This window comes from Gambusia affinis, linkage group LG09, assembly GCF_019740435.1.
Source record: "Gambusia affinis linkage group LG09, SWU_Gaff_1.0, whole genome shotgun sequence".
NCBI lineage: Eukaryota > Metazoa > Chordata > Actinopteri > Cyprinodontiformes > Poeciliidae > Gambusia > Gambusia affinis.
The window spans coordinates 10,928,250-10,950,164 of NC_057876.1; the positions used below are offsets into that span (position 1 = coordinate 10,928,250).

At 40.1% G+C, this 21,915-nt stretch overlaps 3 protein-coding genes across 4 annotated transcripts in view; 2 read left to right on the top strand and 1 right to left on the bottom strand.

Annotated features, from left to right (window-relative positions):
* cyfip2 (cytoplasmic FMR1 interacting protein 2) overlaps positions 1-6,067 on the top strand; it is a 29,099-nt gene extending 23,032 nt beyond the window's left edge. Inside the window, exons 26-30 of one of the 2 annotated variants that reach the window (XM_044128017.1) lie at positions 1,085-1,157; positions 1,278-1,372; positions 1,500-1,738; positions 3,311-3,458; positions 4,346-6,067. In XM_044128017.1, the coding sequence (XP_043983952.1) occupies positions 1,085-1,157; positions 1,278-1,372; positions 1,500-1,738; positions 3,311-3,458; positions 4,346-4,513 (723 nt within the window). In that variant the 3' untranslated portion in view covers positions 4,514-6,067. Of the gene's footprint in view, positions 1-1,084; positions 1,158-1,277; positions 1,373-1,499; positions 1,739-3,310; positions 3,459-4,345 lie in introns of those variants that run through there. The other variant, XR_006371784.1, reaches the window with a different exon arrangement.
* Positions 6,068-7,516: 1,449 nt separating this feature from the next.
* On the top strand, positions 7,517-16,503 carry hmmr (hyaluronan-mediated motility receptor (RHAMM)). The gene is made up of 20 exons (XM_044128018.1): positions 7,517-7,713; positions 7,962-8,060; positions 8,155-8,240; positions 8,337-8,414; positions 8,540-8,728; positions 8,821-8,907; positions 9,029-9,140; positions 9,535-9,600; positions 9,767-9,840; positions 9,926-9,996; positions 10,504-10,871; positions 10,960-11,108; positions 11,196-11,431; positions 11,979-12,086; positions 12,216-12,416; positions 13,200-13,910; positions 14,012-14,084; positions 14,273-14,449; positions 15,975-16,137; positions 16,224-16,503. The coding sequence occupies exons 1-20, from the start codon at positions 7,668-7,670 to the stop codon at positions 16,238-16,240; spliced, it is 3,111 nt and encodes a 1,036-aa protein (XP_043983953.1). The 5' UTR covers positions 7,517-7,667; the 3' UTR covers positions 16,241-16,503.
* An 87-nt stretch (positions 16,504-16,590) lies between these two features.
* On the bottom strand, positions 16,591-20,343 carry insb (preproinsulin b). Its single transcript, XM_044128019.1, has 3 exons — positions 20,195-20,343; positions 18,362-18,567; positions 16,591-16,942 (listed from the first exon to the last, which is right to left on the bottom strand). The coding sequence occupies exons 2-3, from the start codon at positions 18,549-18,551 to the stop codon at positions 16,797-16,799; spliced, it is 336 nt and encodes a 111-aa protein (XP_043983954.1). The 5' UTR covers positions 18,552-18,567; positions 20,195-20,343; the 3' UTR covers positions 16,591-16,796.
* Between the last annotated feature and the right edge of the window lie 1,572 nt (positions 20,344-21,915).

Here is a 21,915-nt window from a genome sequence, read left to right on the forward strand (position 1 = left end):
CGCCTGTGGTGGCCCTGCCCCAAGAACCACTGGAAAAAAAACAACATAAAAACCTCTGAGCAAGAAACTGAGCGCAACACCAAAAAGATTTTTTTTTCACAAAACGACCTGTCACAAATATTGGCAGCCCAGCTATTGAATCTGTACAAATTTACTTTTTCCAACAGGGCAGAATCGAACTACAGTTTGTTTGCCTAGAAAGCTTGGCTGGTTTGGGGAGGTGTGACTGAGTAACCGAACTCTGATGCGGACCAGAAAAGCAAACTCTGGTCCGCCTACAAACCTCGGTCTCGGCTTGGTTGAAGTGACCTCTAGAACTGGAAAAGAACATAAGACGAAAGTGGACAATAGCACAGGGCATTATGGGCAAATCTAACCAAAAAAAACGCAAGATTCTGGCGCTGGCAGGAATCATAGGTTGTAGTCTTTTGCTAAAGACTATAAGGAAATCCTAAAAAACTCTAAAATATGACGGCACCACATTTTTGTTACCATCTTGTGAAGAAGGAAGTTGAGCTCATGTCTTCTTTAGAGGTTTTCGTGTCGTTTTTTTCAGTAGTTCTTGTAGCGCTACCACAGGCGAGATGGAGACGAGGTTGAAAGCAAATTGCACCAGTTGAAAGTATAATAAGTGTTTCAAAGTTGGTCCCCAATCAAAGTGAGTCTGCCCGATTACTGGGTATGAAAACACCCTTAGTCTCTTATGGCCTTTCACAAGGATAAAAGTAGAGAAGAGCTATTTGGACTTGCAATACTGTCTGCATGTTTTCAGTAAGTGACAATGAAAAGTATTTTAAGAAAAATAATCAGTCATTTTGGCATTACATCTATCACTACATAGAGATACAAACTCCTAATTCTCTAAAAAGAAAGCATACACATTCTCAAATAACCTAACCACAGTTGTATATGAGTTATTTGGGGGTGGAAAAAGGTCCACATGTAGTATATGTTAATAATTTAGCTAAACTAAAATACATTTTAAAAAGTTGGCTGTCTGGATGCAGGGTAAGGCTGTCAGTGAAGCAAAGTGAGTTTAATTTGTGGCTTAAAATTTCCTATTACATTTTTGCTTGACCTTTAGTCCCAGGAGGAAGTGTGTGACCTGCTTCATGCTGCCCCCTTCCAGAACATCCTTCCTAGAGTCTACATCAAAGGTAGACTGAAATTTCAGATGACTCACGGGTTCCACGTTTTGGGAGACTACTCCTGCAGTGTGTGGATGCCCACTCGGAGCTCTACTTCTTCTGTAACTTTCGGTGCTCTGTGACACGCAGAGGGAGAGCGACTGGAGGTGAGGATGAAGAGGCTGGAAGCGAAGTACGCCCCTCTCCACCTTGTGCCTCTCATCGAGAGGCTGGGAACTCCTCAGGTCAGTGTAATCCCTTTTTGGCTGGGTTGAAACGAACTCATTTTTTTTTTTCCACAAATGTGTGTACTACCATCCATTTTTGAAAAAAAAAAAAAAAAAAGTTATTTTTCTCCCCTTTCAACTCTAGCAAATAGCCATCGCGAGGGAGGGGGACCTGCTGACCAAAGAGCGCCTCTGCTGCGGCCTCTCCATGTTCGAGGTCATCCTGACGCGCATTCGCAGCTTCCTGCAGGACGCCGTATGGCGCGGACCCCCGCCCACCAACGGCGTGATGCACGTGGACGAGTGCATGGAGTTCCATCGCCTGTGGAGCGCCATGCAGTTTGTCTACTGCATCCCCGTCGGCACACACGAGTTCACAGCGGAGTGAGTAGCATCTGGCCGACATCTGCGCAGCACTTTGAAGAGTTTTGCTTCCAGGTGGGAGCTGTCAGGAACATAAGCTGCTAATTGTGATGATGTGAAGGAACTTTGACGCTAGAAGTTGTTGCATAAATATCAGGGGCACGGCTTTTCACGCTGACGTAGCAGTCGGCCCGCTGTTTGTATGCAAAGTAGGAGCAGAGGTCCAGATAATTGGAAGATTCAGTCAAAAATGTCAGATTGTATTAGGGGGTAAATATCTAAGGTAAAGTTTATTCTGAGTAATTAATTATCGGCATTAACAGCTAGAAATTAGATTTAGATGGAAGATGAAAGAATACTTTGTAATGGTGGCTTCCAGCGTGAATGCTGCAGTAAACATGTTGCTAATGCAAAAAAACCAAAAAAAAAAAACATTCTAAAGTCTTTTTATTCTGTTTTCGCAAACACTCAGTTAAGCTTCAAAGTCATAGCATTTTAATATAGAGCAATCTCGCATTATTAGATTGCATTACTAAACAGGAGAGCACAGCTGAGAGCTAAGAAAGCTAGCTCCAAAACCTTCTGTTTGGAAGAAAATGCTCTGATAATAGTATTTACATAAATTCTTTAAAATCTATATAGCTTTGTTTTTTAGTTACAATGTCCACGGAAACATTTATTTTATTTTTTTTCCCATGATATGTCTTTGTATAATGGTTCAGAGTTAGATTTAGCTGGATATCTTTATGGCTCCAGAAGTGGGATTTCTTTTAACAAGCCGTCTTCTTGCTGTGCCAAATCCTGACAGTTACGAGAACATCTTGTCTCTTAAAAAAAAAAAAAAAAAGCACGCTTGTAGCTGTATTTTTTTAAAGATGTAAAAAAAAAAATCTAATAAATAAGTAATTTGTAATACGTTCCCTGGTACTTTTAAACCCAACTACGTTAGCTGTCAAGCAGTGTGTTGTATGTTGAGAGAACATGCGTCTGCTATATGACTAAGAATGTAACACTTTTTGCTTAGCTTTATAAAACTGAGATAGTTCGAAGAAGCTTTCTGCATGGCACTGAGAGGACTCAGAGGACTTGCCTAAAAGTCTAAGCACTGGTGTGTTGTTCTGTAATCTAAATGATACCAGACATCCTTAACTACCGTGTTTAAAATGTCTGTCCTTGTACAAAGAGCTCTAACTCCCCAGATGGTGAACTATAACAAACCATCTGGTGTGCCAGGTTAGGAAGACGGGTCTCAGGCAGTGCTGAGAATGAGTGGTTTTAGAGCCACTTCTGTTTTTGATGCATTTTCCCTCCTTCCTTCCTTCAGTTATGTGCTTCCTTCGGCCTATTTCATCAGATAGAGAAAGCAAAGTACTGATAGATGTGCATCAGAGAGCGGATCAGCCCGAGGCGCGCGGATGTGTTCAAACAGGCCTTCAAAAATCCGGTCAATGCAGAAATGCTGGCGAAATATTTTTATTCATAGGCAACTGTAAGGCTCAGAGGCGAGTTATTGTTAACACAGTTTGTATACACTTAGGGTTGCATTAGTTTGCAGAAACTCATCTTGTGTTTTGTGTGCACCTTTCCTTCCAGGCAGTGCTTCGGGGATGGGCTGAACTGGGCTGGCTGCGCCATCATCGTGCTGCTCGGACAGCAGCGCCGGTTCGACCTCTTCGATTTTTGCTACCACCTGCTCAAAGTCCAAAGGCAGGACGGCAAAGATGAGATCATCAAGAATGTGGTGAGTGCACGCCATCCATGGCGTTAGAGGGGACATGTACATTAAATGCACACTGTATTTTTCAGATTTTGTGTTAGAAATTTTGTTAAAATCATTTGCAAACATAATCATTACTCCCTCTTCACACTTTGCCTGCCTTCTTTGATTTGCAGTATTCACCTTTGCCTCCTAACAATCCAGCTTTTTAGCTGCCTGGAATTCCTACCTAATAACTGTATTATATATTATGGTGTATTACAAAAGAAAAACAGTGGGAATGTGTTTTTTTTTTTTTTTGCTTTCTTGTCTTTATGTTGGTAACCTTCAGCTTTTTTCATAATAACAGCAGAGAGCCGTAGCTGGAAAACAGCATCTTATTAATACTTAGGCAAATGTTCTTAACTTTTTCTTTCACATTAGCTTTGGTATCTTACATTAGCGATTAGCGCTGCTAGCATTATATCACCGTCAGTCTCCACGTGTCTATAGATACTTACCGTACCTTAATTTTGTTTCCAAGGCTGCCAGAACTTCCAAATCCAGCCTGGACCGCTCAGAACATAAAAAAGAGCAACTTTACAGCCTTGCTGTTATTTGATCAAAGTATTGCTCTCTCTCACCCTTTTGAAGCCTGACTTATAGCTTGACATGTCTGAGAAAATATAGTTTACTTTTAAAAAACTTATTTTATCTCTGTTTTCTCTGACTTCATATTTAAACACCTTGCTAATTCTCAATAACGTTTAACTTTGAGACTTCTTGGATTGTCAAAAAAAAAAAAGAAATGTAGTTTTTTAAAATCCTCCAATTTTCTCCCATTATTAGTGACAAAAGAAAAAACGTTCCAAGGGATATAAAGGCTTTATTATTCAAGACCACCACTTGTGCTTTATTGTTTTCCTCTGCAGCCACTGAAGAAGATGGCAGACCGCATCAGAAAGTACCAGATCCTCAACAATGAGATATTTGCCATCCTCAATAAGTACATGAAGGCGGTGGAGACAGACAGTTCCACTGTGGAGCACGTCCGCTGTTTCCAACCCCCTATACACCAGTCCCTAGCTACCACCTGTTGAAAAGAAAGAGCCTTGAATAGATAGTGCACACACACACATACTCTAAAAACATACTCTCTCGCATACGCACGCACATACATACATGCACACATTCCCTCCTTCAGCTGTGATGCTAAACTCTGCCTCACCACAGCAGCTTTAAGAATCCACTGACAAATTAATTTAATATGCGACTGTCTTTACATGCTGAGGTGAAGTGGACCAGAGCAGAGGTTGAACTGTACATTCACATCTTTTTTTTTTTTTTTTTTTTTATGTAATTTTAGATTATTTTTTGTGTGGCTCTCACTCTCGGATTCATGCATGCCTTCTGTTATTTCATCTGCTGAGTCTTGTATTGGACCACCGACCTATTGGATGGATTAAAGTTAGAAAAAAAAAGAAAAAAGAAAAACTGAATCTGAAACGAAAAAATCTGCAATGAAATTTAAACTAGATTGCTAAACTAAACCGGTCTGCATCCATTCACTCATCTGTCTGCGTCCATCTCACGGGGTCTACCGGGATTCTTCGGATCGACCCAATCATTACTCCTTTCACACTTTGCCTGCCTTCTTTGATTTGCAGTATTCACCTTTGCCTCCTAACAATCCAGCTTTGTTTGCTGCAAGTTCCACTGTAAAAATTTCACTGTTTGGAGAACAAAAAAAAAGAAAAAGAAAAGTGAAGTGTTGAGTGTTGTAATAGTCGTTGTTTTAAACTGTTATTAATAATTTTAGTTGGCGCATTCTTGGTATAATACTTGCCTATCTGCTATTGACTGGAAACCTCAATTGTTATTTTAACCCCTTCCTTTGTTAGTTGGAAAGATTTTTTATATTCTGTAAATGAACTTGGTGATATTATTTACAATTTTGAGAAGAGATATTCATCTGGAAAAAAAAAGGTTTGCATTTTTTTAATAATAAAATATTGAAGAAACAAGACCAGACAAATACCTCTAGGCTGTATGAAGATCAACTTGTTTTAAGTGTGAGTGGATGAGCAGACTCGTTAAATACACTGTCACAATAAAGGAAAAAAAAATCTTAACTAAAAAGGAATTAAAGGGCAGTCTTCTATATAGAGTCAGTATTTACTATTGTTGAACTTTTGGTTTACCTTAGCAGTGTTATTAAAATATGCAAATTCCCACTTTTGTTTCATATACAGGAAAAAGACAAATGATTCAGAATAACCACTTCTCAAACAGCCATGTGATCTGTCTCTGCTCCGTTTTGACAGAAGAAAGTTTCTTTTGTAAAACCCAGTGTCTTTTTATTCTATTTATTCAACTTATTGTTCATTTAAAGGTTAATCTAGTTAAAAATTAAGGTACCAATGTATCATGTCTAAACTTCAGCATGGCAGATGTAATTTATTGTCATCGGTGGCTCCATTTGTGACATGAGGCTTTGTTTATGATATGGTTGTACAAGTGAAAATGTTTTGAAGTAAAACAACAACAAAAAAATGGATAAAGGAATATAAAGTGTACAACAATGGTCCTGCAAAGGATTTGAACTTATGTTGTATTTCCATGAAATAAAAATGTTTAACTTAAAAAAATCTTTAAGTGTGCTTTATTGTTCTGTATGGCTTTACTTGTCAGGAAATATGACACTGACATTTGTCTTTGTGTTAGAAAAATGTTCAGACAAATTTAATTTGTGGTTAAAAGAAAACACAAAGGACATATATCAACTATTTTTATTTAACAGCTGAACAGTCTGGCTTTTTAACACTGTGTAGATGAAGTAAAAAGGAATACATTAGGACCGGTTTAATTGTGCAAGTTTGGTTTCAGCTGAAAATTCTTGCACCACTTTCTAATAGAAAAATCAATAAATAAAAAATCACCGGGGATCAGTCAACTGCTGTGTTAGAATATTGTATTTTGACTTATTTATTTATTTTACTATGATATATTTTATGTCATAGTGTAGCTGATTTCAAAGTTCTAAAATGACAGAGATACTAAAAACACTCGGCAAATCTATGTTTTCTAGTATATTTAATTTATTATTAAATATAGTAGATATATTAAATATATATATTTTCATCACTGTTATTACTGTGAGTGAAGTACAGATATGAATCACATTTGTTGTAAAATGTGACAAGAAATTTTGCCTGCTTGGAGAAGAACTACAAAGAAATAATTTTGGTTTAATAATTTTATAACTGTTACTACAGAGGAGGGCTGAGTTGGCCGATAAAAAACTACAATGATGGAGGAACTCTGACTGACTACAGAAAGAGGCTGAATGTTAGAACTACAGACACGGCAGAATGTTTTGGGCATTATATAACTGATTTAACCCAACCACTGTTATACATGGGATTAGTGTTGCCATTTAAAATGAAGTTTACTGAAAATTTCAAAATAAAAGCCTCAATATTCCTCTCAGGTTAGTGCACTGCCATAGGCCGTGCAATAATATTAGCCTGTATTATCTTGTTCTTTCAGGTTAGTGCGCTGCCTTGCGCAGCAAGGCAATGCATTAGCACAAATGTTAGCATTTCACTTACTTCCACAATGAGCTTTTTCCCTAACATAAGTATTTTAGCTATTTCTTATACATTAGCTATGTTTAGTATACTCAATAGAGGAAGTGAATGTAAGACAGCATGCTAGGGATTCCCCACATGCTACATACAGCATGCATGCTAACATTACAATTTTGGCTAATTTCAACTGATACACTTACTTTAACATACTCAATGGTGCAAGTCCATGTTAGTCAACATTCTTGTGATTCTCCACATGCTACTGTGCAATTTTTAGCTTAGCTTAGCATTGATGCTAATTTGTAGCATCAGAACGCTGTGTCTAAACCGACCGGCACACTTTGGCAGACCCCGGTTAAATTTCTTCAGGAATTTTCCAGTGGTATGTTTAAAATGCCAGTTTGTTTTGTTTTGAGTTATTCTGTTCATTGAGCCAGATTTTTCTTCCGAGGATTTGAGACCGATTGGCTGTTGACTACGTGCATCATCCAGTAGTTTAATTCCTATTGGACACGCAGGCGGAGGCTTACGTCCGACGTCGGTTTGAAAATTCAGCGGCAGAGCTGTAGCGTCTGTTGTTTATTTTGTCGCTCTCGGAGCTGCTCTGCATTGTTTTTCGAGAGCTATTTGAATTTTCTAAGCACTAACAAAGTGGAGTAAAAACATGTCATTTTCAAGAGCCCCTTTGAAGCGATTCAACGAGCACATAGGTAAGCGACTGTTAAAAAAACTCAAAGTGCTAGCAGCGCCTGGTGGGGGAATTATCCACTTAGGTTGTTTAATGCCAAGTAGCTTAGCGGAAATACGTAGCTAAGGGTTAGGTTTGGAGTTAGGGTAGTAGGGTTAATCAAATATTAAAATGATCCGGGTATGCGTGCTGTCTTGTTAAGTTAATTGTTGGATTAAAATGAAACTCCGATTCAAGGCTTACAGCAGCTAACTGTAATGTTGTTTATAGGGTGCGCCCCTCCACCGGGGTCTTATGATATTAAGTCGGGGGAAGTGAAAGGAGCTGCTTCCTTTAACAAATCTGACAGATTCAGAGCCATCAAGGCAGGTATGTTGATCTCGTGCACACACTTTGATCATAAATAGTGTATCTGAAGCGGAAAGGCTATTTTGTGACACTTATTTTCTTCATTTGTGTCCAGCTGCTGGACCTGATCTACTGCCTCCATCACCTTCCAGAAGCGTCTTCATTTCTCCTGTCCGCAGGACTTTGTCAGTCGATGGATTTGTAAGTTTAGTTACTTGAACTTCTTCCACTGAAACTGAGAGGGATTTTTACTGGGTTTTTTTTTTAGAATATAATCTTTTCTAATTTGTTACACAGATTACAGGATCAAGTGGCAAAAGAGAGGGGAATGGCATGACATTTGAGAAGAAGCAGCTGAAACTGTTGGAAAAAGAGGTATGTTTTATGAACTGAGCATGTCTAAATGAATGTAAAAGTCTTTCAGTGTTTTTAATTTTTTTTGGCCTCTAGCAAACCATCAGGACTGTCCAAATTGAAACTTTAGACAAATTTGTTTACAGATCCGCTCGCTGGTTCAGCAGCGAGGAGAGCAGGGCCGCCATTTGCTGGCCCTGGAAGATGACCTGAAGAAGTCTGAGGCCAAGCTGCTTGCTGCGGTTAGAGAGAAGACAGGGCTCTCTGCCAGCGTCATCACGCTGGAAAGACAACGAGCCGAGCTCAAGAAAGTCAACGAGTTCCTGAAAAACAAGGTGCGGTTTTTGCCTCGACACTTGTAACTCCTCAAGTTGTGAGAAATTTTTAAACGCTGCAGCATGAAAGATGTCATCTCATCCATATTTAGGTTTCCGCTGATACTACTAAAAAGAGAATAAATTCCCTCACAATGGAGCTGATGGAAGCTAGGAACAACCTGGATGTTAAAAATCAAGTATTGCCACATTCCATACTGGTTTTATTGGCAGTAAACGTTGCTGAATGTTTTTTTTTTTTTTCTTTTGACTGCATATAGGTGCACTGATACATTTTTTTTTCATTTTGGTTTCATCCAGGAGTTAAGTCTTCTACAAGTTAACACTGAAGGCCAGCTGAAGGTGTTGGAAACTGACCTCCAAGCTGCTAGGTCTACAGTCTCTACTTTAGAGGACAGGAATAAAGATCTGGGTAAGATCTATTACCATGGAGACAGATGCATCAATCAGAAGCCTCTTTATGATATCTGGGTTTCCAAAGCTTTGGCATGTTGATGAACATTTTTGCCTCTTTCGTTTTCCTTTTAAGTACAATATTATGAGAATGTATAAAAATGTGTTACATTTTTTTTTGTCTTCCTGCTATTAATTATTCATATTAGGAATCACACCATATATCTGAGAGACATATGGTGTGAACAATAAGATTGTGGAGTTGGCAACTTAACTTAGCTTTAGCGTCTAGCAATCTGTTTGGTTAGCAAGGCTAACATTCAGGTTCTTTCTACATCCCTAAGCAGCAGTAGTTTAGTAGTTGGAATTTCCAACATTTTTCGGTTAAACTTTTTCTTTTCTTTTTTTTATAGAGGATCTGCATGAAGTGACAAAAAGCCAGAATGTGGAGCTAGAGAATGAAAATGAGAGGTTAAATGGTAAGCGTCCCTCCATCTGGGAACAAAACAACAACATTTTGTCAACAATGCAAGGTGGTTTAAGATGCACATCAACGCTTTACGTGCGAAGATAACATAAGCAGCGTGCACTATTTTGTTCAGAGTTTTCTGTGCAAACTCTGTAAACACCAACTTTGTTTTTCAGGTGAGATACAGGAGCTGAGAGAGGAGGTCAGAGTACTCCAGGAGTACTTGGATGCAGCTCATGACCAGATTCAGGTTTGGTCTATAGCTACAAGAGGAAGTCTGACTTCATCACATCTGTGTTGTAAAAGGCATAAAGACAACGTTCATGTGTTTGCAGGACCTCCGTTTGCAGATACAAGAGAAGACACAAGAAGATGATGTCGTTGGTTCCAAAGGAGAGAAACTTAAGTAATTCAAACTTCCTTTCATTTTTTCTTTTTTAAAAAAAAAATCTATATTGTAAGATTTCTGCAGCACGTTCATTACTAGGCCTGTCACAATAAATCATTTAATCGTATGATGAACTAAAAGCGCGATAATTTCCAGTTGGACAACAGTTGTTAAAGAGATGCTCCCCTTTAATGTCATTGAAAAGTCAGCTTTTTGAGAAACGCTGCAAACATTTGACACCCAATACAAAGTATTGAGCTCCCACTGCCTGCCAATTTTGCTTGTTTTCCCTAAGACAAATGATTATTTTCTGAAATGCCATTTTGGTTAAGAAGACTCCATAATCCTTTTTAATTCTTATCGTTTTATTTCTGTCGGTTATGTAAAATGGTTTACAGTTCCAGGGTTAAATGAAAATAGTCTAAAAATGATAGTATTATCATTGTCTCAACAATTCCTGGGACAATTTATCGTCCAGCAAAATTGCTCTTGACAAGCCTCCTCCTGCCACTTGCCCCCCCACAGGCATCTAGAGACGGAACTGGAGCAGAGAACAGGAGCTCTTCAAACCACGCAAGATTTGCTGAAGCAAAAGGAGGAGGAGGCTAACAAATTCCAGCAGGAGCTGCAGACAGCCAAGGATGCTTTGTGGGATGTGGAAAAGATGTTGGAGTATCAAAATCTGGAGCTCCAGTCTGCACAAAAGTCAGTCATTGACACGGAGAAGCAAATGAAGTTAGCCCGGCAAGAAGTTGAGGACTCTCAGACGACCGTCCGTCAGCAAGAGGCCGAGCTTACCCGGCTGAGGGAGGTGCTCAGGAGGACGGAGAGGGAGCTCGACGAGAGAGTAGCGCATCTTGAACAGAAGTGTCTGCTCTCTGATGAAGAGAGAAGTACGTTAATCTCCTCTCATCTCAATGTCTCGTAGGGTTATATAAAGCTTCGCAGTTTGTGTGAGAGGAATATCTCATTTGGTTTCAGGTAAGGCTCAGGAGGAAGGGTTCAGGAAAGCAGAGCAGCTGAAGAACGAGCTGATCGTCTTGCAGCAAGCTAAAAGAGATGAAAGGAAGAGACAGATCCAGCTTGAGCAAGAACACGCAGCACTCGCAGAGGAGCTGGCCAAAGAAAAGGTTATATAAACATTAACGTCTTATATAGATCACACACCGAATGACTGCTAGCTCTGTAGTAAATGTCTGTTCTGTTGACATCTGCAGGCTCTGGTGGACTCTCTGACTGTGCTCGTGGAGAAGGAAAGGGAAGAGTCTGAAGAGCAAATGAGACAGCTAAAAGAGGAAATGGAGGAGGTGCTGGGGGAGCTGGCTGTGATGGAGGAGCAGGAGCAGATAAAACTGGAGGGGGCCCAGAAGAGTCAGGAGGCCCTACAGAGCCTGCAGCGGGACAAAGAGGAGCTGGCGAATCAGCTGAGGGATGCAGAAGCCCTTCTGGAAGGGTGGGTGAACAACAGCCAGAGACGATGCTATGATATAAACCAAAGATCTGTAGCACAGGTTAAGACATAAAAAGTTTGAAAATCAAAAGTAGGTTTGAGCAAAGGGTGCCTGAGGCTACTTCCACAAGCTGGAGCAATTTTTAAGCTGATCATTTTCATATTTTCCAGAGCATCAGTCGCATGGAGAGAACAAAAATAAGTCGCAACTTATCAATCAGAAAATGTGGCAACTTCCCTTTTCTGTTTTGCCAATAATCATCCATATTATCAATTCTATTTATGGCTTTTTTTTGGTGACAAGAAATCAATCCGTTCTGCGGTTCGACACAGCATGTCATCCATATATGGGCGTTCATTTCTGTTTTAGAGAGTCGAGTCTTAAATAGTCTTATCATAAAAGTGCGTTTTTATCTACTTTGCTGCTTTGAAACTGATGGAATTTTTGATTGTGATTTAGTTTCATACTTTCATGGGTCTTCCCTGTACCCTGGCTTGATTAAGATTTACTCTTTAACAATCTATTCCCCTCTGCCTTTGCTGGGAGCAGTGATGTGGCAGCGATGAAAGCGATGCATCTTGCAACAGTGAGTGAACTCCAAGAGGCATATAACAACTCACAGAGAAAGATTGAGGATTTTGTCACAGAGCTGGAAAGGTGAGCTCCTCCTGAGTGTCGGCATTCCCTGGTGCTCCTTTGCTTTAAAGACGCTTTGATTTGTGTTGGCTTTAAACTTTAAGTTCTGTCGGCATCCCGGCTTCACAGAATGCCTGTCTTCCTTTTCAGCACCAGAGAGGCTCTAAAGGAAGCTAAAGGAAGACAGAGAGAACTGGAAGCGGAGGTGGGGAGAGTGACCTGCCAGCTGAAGGAGGCGATGGACAAAATGGTTGAACAGAAAGAAGAAGAGATCAATAGAGTGAGGGGGTGGACGGACGAGCAACAGGAGAGACTGCAGGCTGAAGCTAAATCAAAGGAAGAGAGTTTAAGGTACACTCAAAACTACGGCTTGGCAACATTGCGTAAAAGTAAAATCTTTGATTTTTATTTATTTATTTTTTTTCATACCAGATGTATATTTTTCTCCTTTCCTTTCTAAGAGTTAGAAAAGACAAATACTTTCAAAAAGGGGCTTTTATTTCAATCATCCCTTCTGTGAGTTGTATGACTCAGTCTTGGGGCCAGACTACAAGAATTTGTAATTCTGAGAATAAATATTAACGGAATAGAGACACAGTTTTGCCAGAAGAACCTCTTAAAATTGCAAGAAAAATCTTGTTTTGATTAGGGGAGAGAAAAAAGCTTTTGGAATTATTACAATGTGACATAAATAGCTCAGTTCATGTAAATCTTTCTTCAAGATAGACTCAGTTGTTTGTAAAATCATTTCAACATGCCGTACTAGTACTGATAATAACTTGACGTGTTAAAAGATGACATATTTCCTTGTCTGTAAACCATTACCAAAGTGTGACTTAACTTTGATTTCTTTATGTTGGAGTTCTCCTAAAATTACTACTCCATCCTCCTAATATTATGACTATTCTTCTAATAAAAAAGAAATGGAAGCTGTCAAACAAAATGGCGGCTGACGTCACTCTGAACTGTGGAAACCTAAGGAGAGCATTGGGAGAAAAAAAAATTCTTCAAAAAATTTGATTGACAAAATCAATTTATCGCCCAGCCCTACTTACACATTGTTATGGTTCTGCTAAACCTACTAGTACCAACTCTTTTTTTCTTTTCTTTTTGCTTGATTTGTTCATCTTTTAGGGTGTTGCATGAGGTTCAAAGTTGCCTTGCTCAAAAAGAAGAGGAGGCGAAGGCCGCGCAGGCAGGCCACGCCGCTCAACTCGCCCTGCTTCAGAAGGAGCTACAGGCGCAGATAAGCGCAAAGGAAGAGGCGCTGAGACTTTTAGAGGAACAGAGATGGAGTTTTTCTGAGAGGGAGAAGTCCCAGAAACTGTTGGAAGACCTTAGTTGGCAAAAAGAAGAAATATCTCAGCAACTCCAAGAGGAAAGAGAAGAGAAATTAAAAATCCACGTGGCCCTTAAGGAGGAAAAACTAGCATTTGAGGTTGAGCGGAACAACCACAAGCAGGTCAGGTCAGAGGTGCTTAAACTACAAGCTGACCTGGAGATGCTAGACCAGGAAAGGAGGAGTCTGCTGTCGGAAGTGGAACTTAAAAAGGACTTCAGCCACTCACTCGAGAGTCGGCTGAGCGCCGCTGAGCAGGACAGAGATCAGTTTCAGTCTCGCTTGGACGACGTCGAACGAGAAAACGCCGGCCTGCGGGCCCAATTAGACCGCTGGCGGGAGAAAACGGCGGCTCTGGAGCACGAGTTGGACAAGCAGCAGCAGGACGGCGGCGCTCTGAGGGAGCAGCTGGAGGCACTGACTCAGGAGAAGGTCACTCTGCGGTGGGAAATGGAGGAGCAGCGACAGGAACTGCAAAGACAATTAGCCGAAGCGCAGGAGAAGAGGTGAGCGGTAATAAATAATTCTCTCTGACGTGGAGCTCTTTTGTTTTTTCTTTTTTCTTTTTAATCTGCAGTTTTGTAGCTAATCTCGCCTATCTTTGAAGCTCCCTACGCTCCGAGATGGAGCACTGGAGGAAACAACACGAGGAACTGTTCGTCAAAGTCATGCCCTTCCAGGTCAGTTGATTTTTATATATATTTCATTTAGCAAAAGACCCATACTGGACAATGCAAAAAAAAAAAAAAAAAAGAAAACAGACAAACTTGCTGTTTTTGTGGCACAGGGGTTACTCCTCGTCAGTTTTTGTATCTGCAGATGTTAATTTGTCAAACTAAATAATACTTGTGTTGGCGCCTTCCCACAGGAGCAGCTTAACGCATTTGCAGCGGAGCGAGATGCGCTGCTTAATGAGAACGGAGCGAACCAGGAAGAATTAAACAAATTAGCCGACGCTTACGCTTGCCTCCTGGGGCACCAAAACCAGAAGCAGAAGATCAAACATGTGATGAAGCTGAAAGATGAAAATATCTCTCTGAAACAGGTAAAATGGTAGAGCAGCGCTGCCTCTCCTAAAAAAGGCATTTTTTTAAATTCCCTTTGGTCTATTTTTGAGCATAAAGGTGCATTTAAAAATTCAGAATATTGCTGAAAAGCTTATCGCTCAACTTAAGAGCTTAAACTCGTGTTACATTGATCCTTTCCACAGAGCTATATTTGGGGGTAAGATTTATAAATTTGTTTCATAGAGGATACTTTTTACATCTGAGTTATCTGCGATATACTTAAGTTTTGGTTTCGACGGCATCACTGAGTTTTATTTGGGAATGGTTAATTCAGTGAATTCAACAGCTGTGACCCATAGAATTAATGTGTCTGTCCCTGCAGATATGCTGGTGGATCAGATTTTTCTTCCACTCAACTTTCCATTAATGTTCTTGGATACAATACTTTGTAATCTTGCCATATCTTGTATGTGTGTGTGTATATATATTTATATATATATCACCCTGTAGTTTGTACTGTAAAGCAGTGGTCCCCAACTACCGGGCCGCGGACCGGTACCAGTCCGTGGGCCAATTGGTACCGGGCCGCGCAAAAAATAATGTGTCCTTTCTATGTATTGAGTCTGGAGGAGCTTTTATTTTGAAACGCCTAAACCGGATGCTGTCTGTTACATGCCGCAGAAACAACGGCTTTTACAACACGCTCCCCCATCCGCAGAAAATCTTGGGAGGGTTGACCGGTCTGCTGTACTAAAAAGGTTGGGGACCACTGCTGTAAAGTATTCTTACAGTACAAACTACACAGTTCTCATGATCCCAGACATTGTGACTCCACAACTGCAGAGTAAGAGACGGTAACAGCGAACTAGCCATACAGTAAAGTCAAGTGCAGCGATATATTTACTGTTTGCTCCTCGTACACTTAATAATATTAAGCCTAGAACCGTGTCACTGCAACAGACTGGATGGTCTGCTCTTTGTATGAAAGATATTTTAGTGTTGTTTTTTTTTTTGTTTGTTTTTTTTAGGAGCGTTGTCAGTTGCTATGGCAACGAGTCTGTGCGTAGCCTGGCCAATGCAGAGAGCGAGAAAGACGTGGTTTTGAGTCGTACTTCAACGGTTTTTTCCCCCTTTGCTGTGGATCACAGCACAAAATTATAAATACCTAAATTTCCACGTTTCATTGAGTTAACAGAATTATTCTACGGCGGCAGCGCGGCTATGCAGGACATGTGCCTTTTAGCCCTCCAGTGTTGTCCGCATGCGCAAAATTTCCTTATGTAAACAATAACATGCAGGTGGTCTATATTTGTATATCTGATTATGATCAAGTCAGTGCCTCACCAGTATTGCGCCTCACCACACGTCACTGGTATGTACATTTTTGAGAAACTGTTTATTAGCTAGAATCCATAAATCATAAAAATCAAAAGTATTGTATACTTAAAATGCATTACTCTATTTAATGAGTTGCTTTAAAAGAGGTCTCTTTTGATTTGAAATGATTGGAATCAACTTTTCAATGGTATTTTGACACATCTACATGCCTCTCCTGTTTTGTAGGAAGTTTCTAAGCTTCGTTCCCTTGTGAGCCGCCAGAAGAGCGATTTGGAACAGCTGAGAGCAAAGCTGCCCGGTGCTCGTCGTCGCAGGTTTGATCCCAGCAATGCCTTCCAGAACAACAAGGAAAACATTCAGACTGAAACAAATGATCCTCTTGGAGAAGGTGAGCTCCAAGCTTCTCGACTCGCTTGGCTTTTGTTTGCCGTGACTACTGGTTTCTGATCCTGCTTTTTTGCTTTTTCGTCTTAGGAAACCACAAAGAATAGTTGAGTTGAAGAATGGAGAGTGAAACGGAAAGACAAGTTACTAGTTTTGTTTCTCTGCAATGTTCTTAAAATGCAATCATAGATTTTTGGTCATGGGAATGTGAGATGTGTCTGAATTGGATAACTGAGTTCAAAACAAATGAAATGTACATAAAAAGTATCTTTTTAAAATATGTAGTTTTTGTTGTAGCAGGGTCGTCTTTGAATATGGTGGCTGTAAATTTTTACTATGTAAATAAAGATTTTTTTTGTTATCCTTTGCACCAATGTATTTGTGATTCATTCACTTCAGGGCTTTTGCTTGCTTCATCTTTGCCATGTCGCTCCTCAGCCAGTAGAGGGCACTCCAGGACCGCAGCCGCCGGCTGCAGCCCACTTTTCACGGACACCAGCTGACAAAGAACACAAATTCCATCATTGCAGAGAGTTAGCCTCGGGTTATGGGTCAGGTTGCTTTATTTCCTTCACTTGATAAGACATAGCCAGCGAGAGTCGGGGACAGAAATTGACTTCCGGACCTCTTTACAAGCTATGAGTAGTGCTAGTTGCGGAGTGGTCAGTTGCAGTAGTCCTCCAGGTGGTGAATGCTGCACGGCTTATGGCAGCACTGCTCCACGATGCCTCTCTTCACCTTGGGCTCGTCACGGGCAGACAGAACCCTCCACAGCCGCTCCTCCACTCTGGCCCTTTTCGCCAGGAACCCTTTGAAGTAGAGAAAGTTCCCATACCAACGCATTAAAATCCCACTGCGCTCGAGCCAAAAAAAGCTGAAAACACTATTACTGTTAAGACTCATTGAAAGTCGACATGTAGAAAAATATTGATTGCAGCAATCCATTTAGCCTTGTTAGTTTCTGCCTCAACAGTGAGGGGAGGGGGGAGGATATAAGAAAAAACGATGACGCACCAGCAGAAGCATAGCATAACTGATGCACCCTGATGTTAGCTTCAAAGCATCAGCAGAACGTTTGAGGTGGAAGATCTAAATAATGTGTTTAGGGAATAGCTTAATGAGGAATGTTGGGATTTCACAGGATTTGTGATGAATGGATTTGTCACATAACAGAAGTTTAAAGCGATCCTAAACCAATTGCCTGTCTTTATAAAAGAAGCTGCGGAATGACTTAATGATGGCCTGGACCAATGGTTACATTCAGTTCAGTGAAGTTTTCTGCATGTTGTTGCCTTCAAAAAAAAAGAAACCTCTTTCCTCCAGCCATCATATGTGGCCCTTTCTTACTATTAAGGTTGAACTTTTCAATACAGTGTGCAAACAGTGTGGGTGAACAAAGCCAGACTGGGGGGGGTCGTCAGGCAAAGTCATGCTGTTAATTTCTGAACTCCCGCCACGAAAGGAAGCAGACAAACTTACTTTCTGCAAATCAGAAGTAATACTTTAAAAAAGAAAAAAAAACTTCCCAGAGTTGAGGGGTAGTTTTCAAGTGAGATTCTGTCAACAGGTAAGTTCCCTTACCTGTAGTAGAAAGATGTCACATCATAAGATGTTACGTTTCTTGTCATATTCTCAGCCAAACAATTCAGGTGGTTGAACAGCGAAAGAGTGTAGCGAACAAGATGGGAGACCATCATTTTATGTCACAAAACAGTCTGCCTGATCAGAACAAACCAGAACTACAATGGATGGTGTAGATCAAAGCATAATTTCTTAGGAATGATCTAGTTAAAGCCCAGACCTAAATCATATTTACTTTCTGCAGTAAGACCTACGAACCAACGTTCACAGTTGCTGTCCATTAAATCAGACAGCAGCTGTTTTGCAAATACAACTGGTTAAATATTACAATCTCTATCTGCAAATAGAGATGCCACACATTTCAGATTTATACTCGTATAGCATTTTAAAGATTGCGTCTTTTTAAAATGCTGATCTTTGTTTACGTTTTGTTTTGTGTTTTCTCAAAATAGAAAGTTCATTAAAGTTAAATACAAAAGCTGCTCTTGGAGTAAAACTGATCATTTAAATGATTAAATGAAGTGTTCTCCAGAAACTTGCAGCAACGCGACATCTTTCTGCTGCACATAAGGGAACTTTACATTGGTACTAACTGTTACATAACCGAACCTCACTACAAACAAACCACCTCTTAGATGCATCCGTACCAAGCAGATTTTCCAGGTCCCGCTTGTGGGCTCGGTTCGGACCGTAGTAAAATCCTCGCTCCCCACAAATGAAGTAGAGGGCGTCGACCAGGTGAGAGCCACACAGGTGCTGGTTTGGGGCCAACGAGGCCCCTGGAGAGTGGAACACAAGCAGAAACAGCATGGAGAATGTCCATGGTACCCTGGCCATGTAGGAGGGGGGACCACTTGGACAGAAAACAATAGAAGTTAGGTTTCAACAGTGCAATAGTGAATCCACGTATTCACTATAAGTCATGGACTGATGAGAAAATAAAGTGTTGATTAAACCTAATTAGAATTTGTTTTTTCACTCACTTGATTCCTTGTGAAACTAAAAAATATTTTGCCAGGAGTCTGTCACATTCTTGCAGGTTAACCAGGCTTCTAGCAGAGCATAATAGCACACAAAAAACAGAATGGCATGCCAAAGCAAATACCACACTTCAAAGTGGGCAGACAACAATGTAAGCATGGTTTTTGTTATCTGACATCAAAGGAATGTTTTAATGAGATCTTAAGTTATTTCATCAGATGAGTCCAAAATCTTATTGTGCATGCTAATGGAAGATCTTCAAAAGTTCAGACAAAAGCAGCACTTTAGGCACACCTGCTTTTCATGAGTATTGTCATCAATGGAAACAGTACTAAATATAAATCATCTGGGGGGAAAAATGGAATTTTCATTTTCCATATATATGAAAAGGAGAAAATAAAGTATTCTGAATGACTCTAGACTTTTAAATTTAGGATGATTTTATTTTTCCAGCATCACAGTGAATCTGAGCAGACGTCTTAGCTAAAGAGTGACTTCATGTTTGGGTAACAGAAAAGTGTGGGCAGTTATCTAAAGAGGACTATGGATTAGAGAAGTCCTTTAGAGATTCGGAGGTCTTTGGTCAAGACAAATATTTTCCACATGTGGAATGTTGAAACTTCATCTGAAGATTTTAAAACTGTGAGAAAGAAATCTCAATTTTGTGAATGTCCATAATCCATCATACTGACGCTGTAGATTTTCTAATAATTTTGAAGTCAAATGTCCAAAAAATGTGTTAGGAGATGTGATATTGATACATAAAAAAAAAAAAAAAGATTAAAGAATTTCAGTCTGGAAGCACATAAGAACCATGCAATGTCTTTGAATCGGGATTTTTTTGCATCAAGACTGTATTAAAGTCACATAAAAATGTTATTTTTTTTCTACCTTTCTTTCTTTTGCTTCCTTCGTTTGCTTCCTTTCGTTTTCTTTTTCTTGGATCACTTTTATTAACATCTAATAAAAAGAAACTAAAACATAACATCATCAAAATTCTCCATGTCTCATTTGTTTTTTAAGGTTGGTACCCTCAGTGGCGTCTGGCTGTTTTAGTGCTCATTAGTTGAAATGGTTTGCCAAAACATCTACAAAAATGCAATTGAAGTTCTTAGTTAAATGCCACGTGTGATTGATTTTTCTCACAGGTTTAAAGTTCGGCTCCTTTTTCAAGGTGAAAACCGTAGCCAGCAGTCATTTAGAAACTATATAGACCTTTTGTGGACATCTTGTAGTATGCTGCAGATTATTGGATGTAAAATGAATCAATTTTAGTGTCTTTAACAATGTGCTTTTGCCAGGCATTAGAAAATTGGCGGAGCACTCTATCAGGTCCGCCACTCCTCTATTCCTTTTGGCTGCGCGCCATTCTCCTTGGCACAGCAGATTGGTTGAGTTATAGATCCCGTCCATGCTCCGCTTTTATGTTCATCCTGGTTATTATAAGTATAAATCTTGACAGCTAAAATCTTGAGGGAACAGAGGGAAAGCTCTCTTACCTGTGTTGCAGGAGGCGGTAGAGCAGCTGGTGGTCACGGATGAAAAGGGCCTGGATTGCAAGGTGCAGAGAACATCTCTACTTGGCCACCTTCCCCCTTTTTAACGCTCCACCTCCGCCTGGCCTTTGCTAACCACAGCAAAAAGTCAAAGGTTGTCTCATTAACACCTTGACCGGTAAGCACTCTTTATCTGCTCTGCTGTGGCACCACGTCATTTAATTGACTTGCGGACCAACTGCGCCGGGATCAACTCGAGAACCCAGCCACCCAGAATGATACCCATCTCACATCCCCTGCTGTGTAGTGGCCTCACTGGCACTGTTCAAAAGCTCACAAACACCATATGTCACACTGTGATCACACAGAGTAGATTAGAAGACCTTGAAGCTTGTAATTGATCAGCAGTGTTGTGGTTAATCAGTAGATTTATTTTGTTTTCCTTATGTTTCGTAGGGGTGATCAAGCTTTGGCAAACAATTTTTTTTCTTCTTCTCCCCTCCAGGGGGTCTTTTGTGGGCTCTAGTGTCCCTTCTATGAAAGTAGGTTGACAGGAAAGGGGGAAGTAAAGGGGGGGAAGGCATGCGGTAAATGTCACCAGGTCCGGGAATCGAACCCGCGACGGCCGCATCGGGGGCTCAAGGCCTCCAAATGTAGGTCGCGTTATCACTTTGGAATAAGAACATGGTGGAATGTAACTAAAGAAAGTTACAAAGTGACACACAAGTTTGAGGTTGTAGCGAGAAAAAAAAAAGACTTTCAAAAGCTTTAAAGGACATTTTTATGGATAAAAACTAAGGTGGACTTGGAGTAACGTGAGAGATATGTCAAATTAGGAAAATTAATCATACTACACTATTACGGTTCCCAGTGTGCTATCTCATCCCTAGGGATATGCTTTTACATTCAAAGTTTTAAACATGTAACCATTCTGTCGAATGAAAAAACTAGTCCATAATAGTATTTTTTCTTTTTAATTAATCCATATTTCAAATTTACATTGTCAGTTATTTTCAATACTTTCAGGTTTTCTACATTACCAACATACGACCATTCATATAAGTAATTTTGGGCATTAAGAAAATAAACCATAATTTCAGGAAGCAAAATTAAAGTTCAGAGGAAGTAGGACATTATTTTTGGGTTTTTAAGCTAGAACGCGACAACATTTTCAAGTGACCTGGGGAACTAAATGATTTCTTCAACGCAACAAGCTGCTTTGAGGAAGGCATTACATAATTGTCAGTGTGGGCTGTAATGATGTGCCATATGATAATCAGCTATTTCCTCTTCAGATAATGCTTGATGCATCCCTCAGAGCTGCGAGCACTGACCACAGAGAGCCTGGATTTAACATGCAACAGGAACACTGCAGAAAATAAATGGAGTTCTTAATTGCATATCTTTTTAACTCAGCTTCCAGGCAGCAGCTGCTCTTGATGATTTCAGCGCATCTCCTGGTGGGTGAGCCAGATTTAGATGAAAGTTGACATACTGTATAATTTCTTGCAAATGATGAGTCAGTCCCTGAGGTAAGGCGCTCCAGCACTGCATTGTACCAATATTTATTTGCCTTTGACTTTTAGTGGGACTTTTTTGAGAACAAAACCCAGAGGGCACTCCGGAAACAGAATTGTGTTTATTTGTATAATTAAAAGAGCTGAGTTAATATTGAAAAGTTTGGATTTTTTTTAAATCAGGAGTCGGCAGGAAACTATTTTCTT

What these genes read in the sequence shown, in the direction of transcription:
- insb (XM_044128019.1), bottom strand. Translation starts at nt 18,551, where the DNA reads ATGGCCAGGGTACCATGGACATTCTCCATGCTGTTTCTGCTTGTGTTC. An exon ending in GGACCTGGAAAATCTGCTTG is followed by an intron (nt 16,943 to 18,361) that starts GTACGGATGCAT and finishes TCTACTTCAAAG; the next exon opens with GGTTCCTGGCGAAAAGGGCC.
- hmmr (XM_044128018.1), top strand. Translation starts at nt 7,668, where the DNA reads ATGTCATTTTCAAGAGCCCCTTTGAAGCGATTCAACGAGCACATAG. An exon ending in GGACAGGAATAAAGATCTGG is followed by an intron (nt 9,141 to 9,534) that starts GTAAGATCTATT and finishes TTTTTTTTATAG; the next exon opens with AGGATCTGCATGAAGTGACA. An exon ending in GCCGAAGCGCAGGAGAAGAG is followed by an intron (nt 13,911 to 14,011) that starts GTGAGCGGTAAT and finishes CTATCTTTGAAG; the next exon opens with CTCCCTACGCTCCGAGATGG.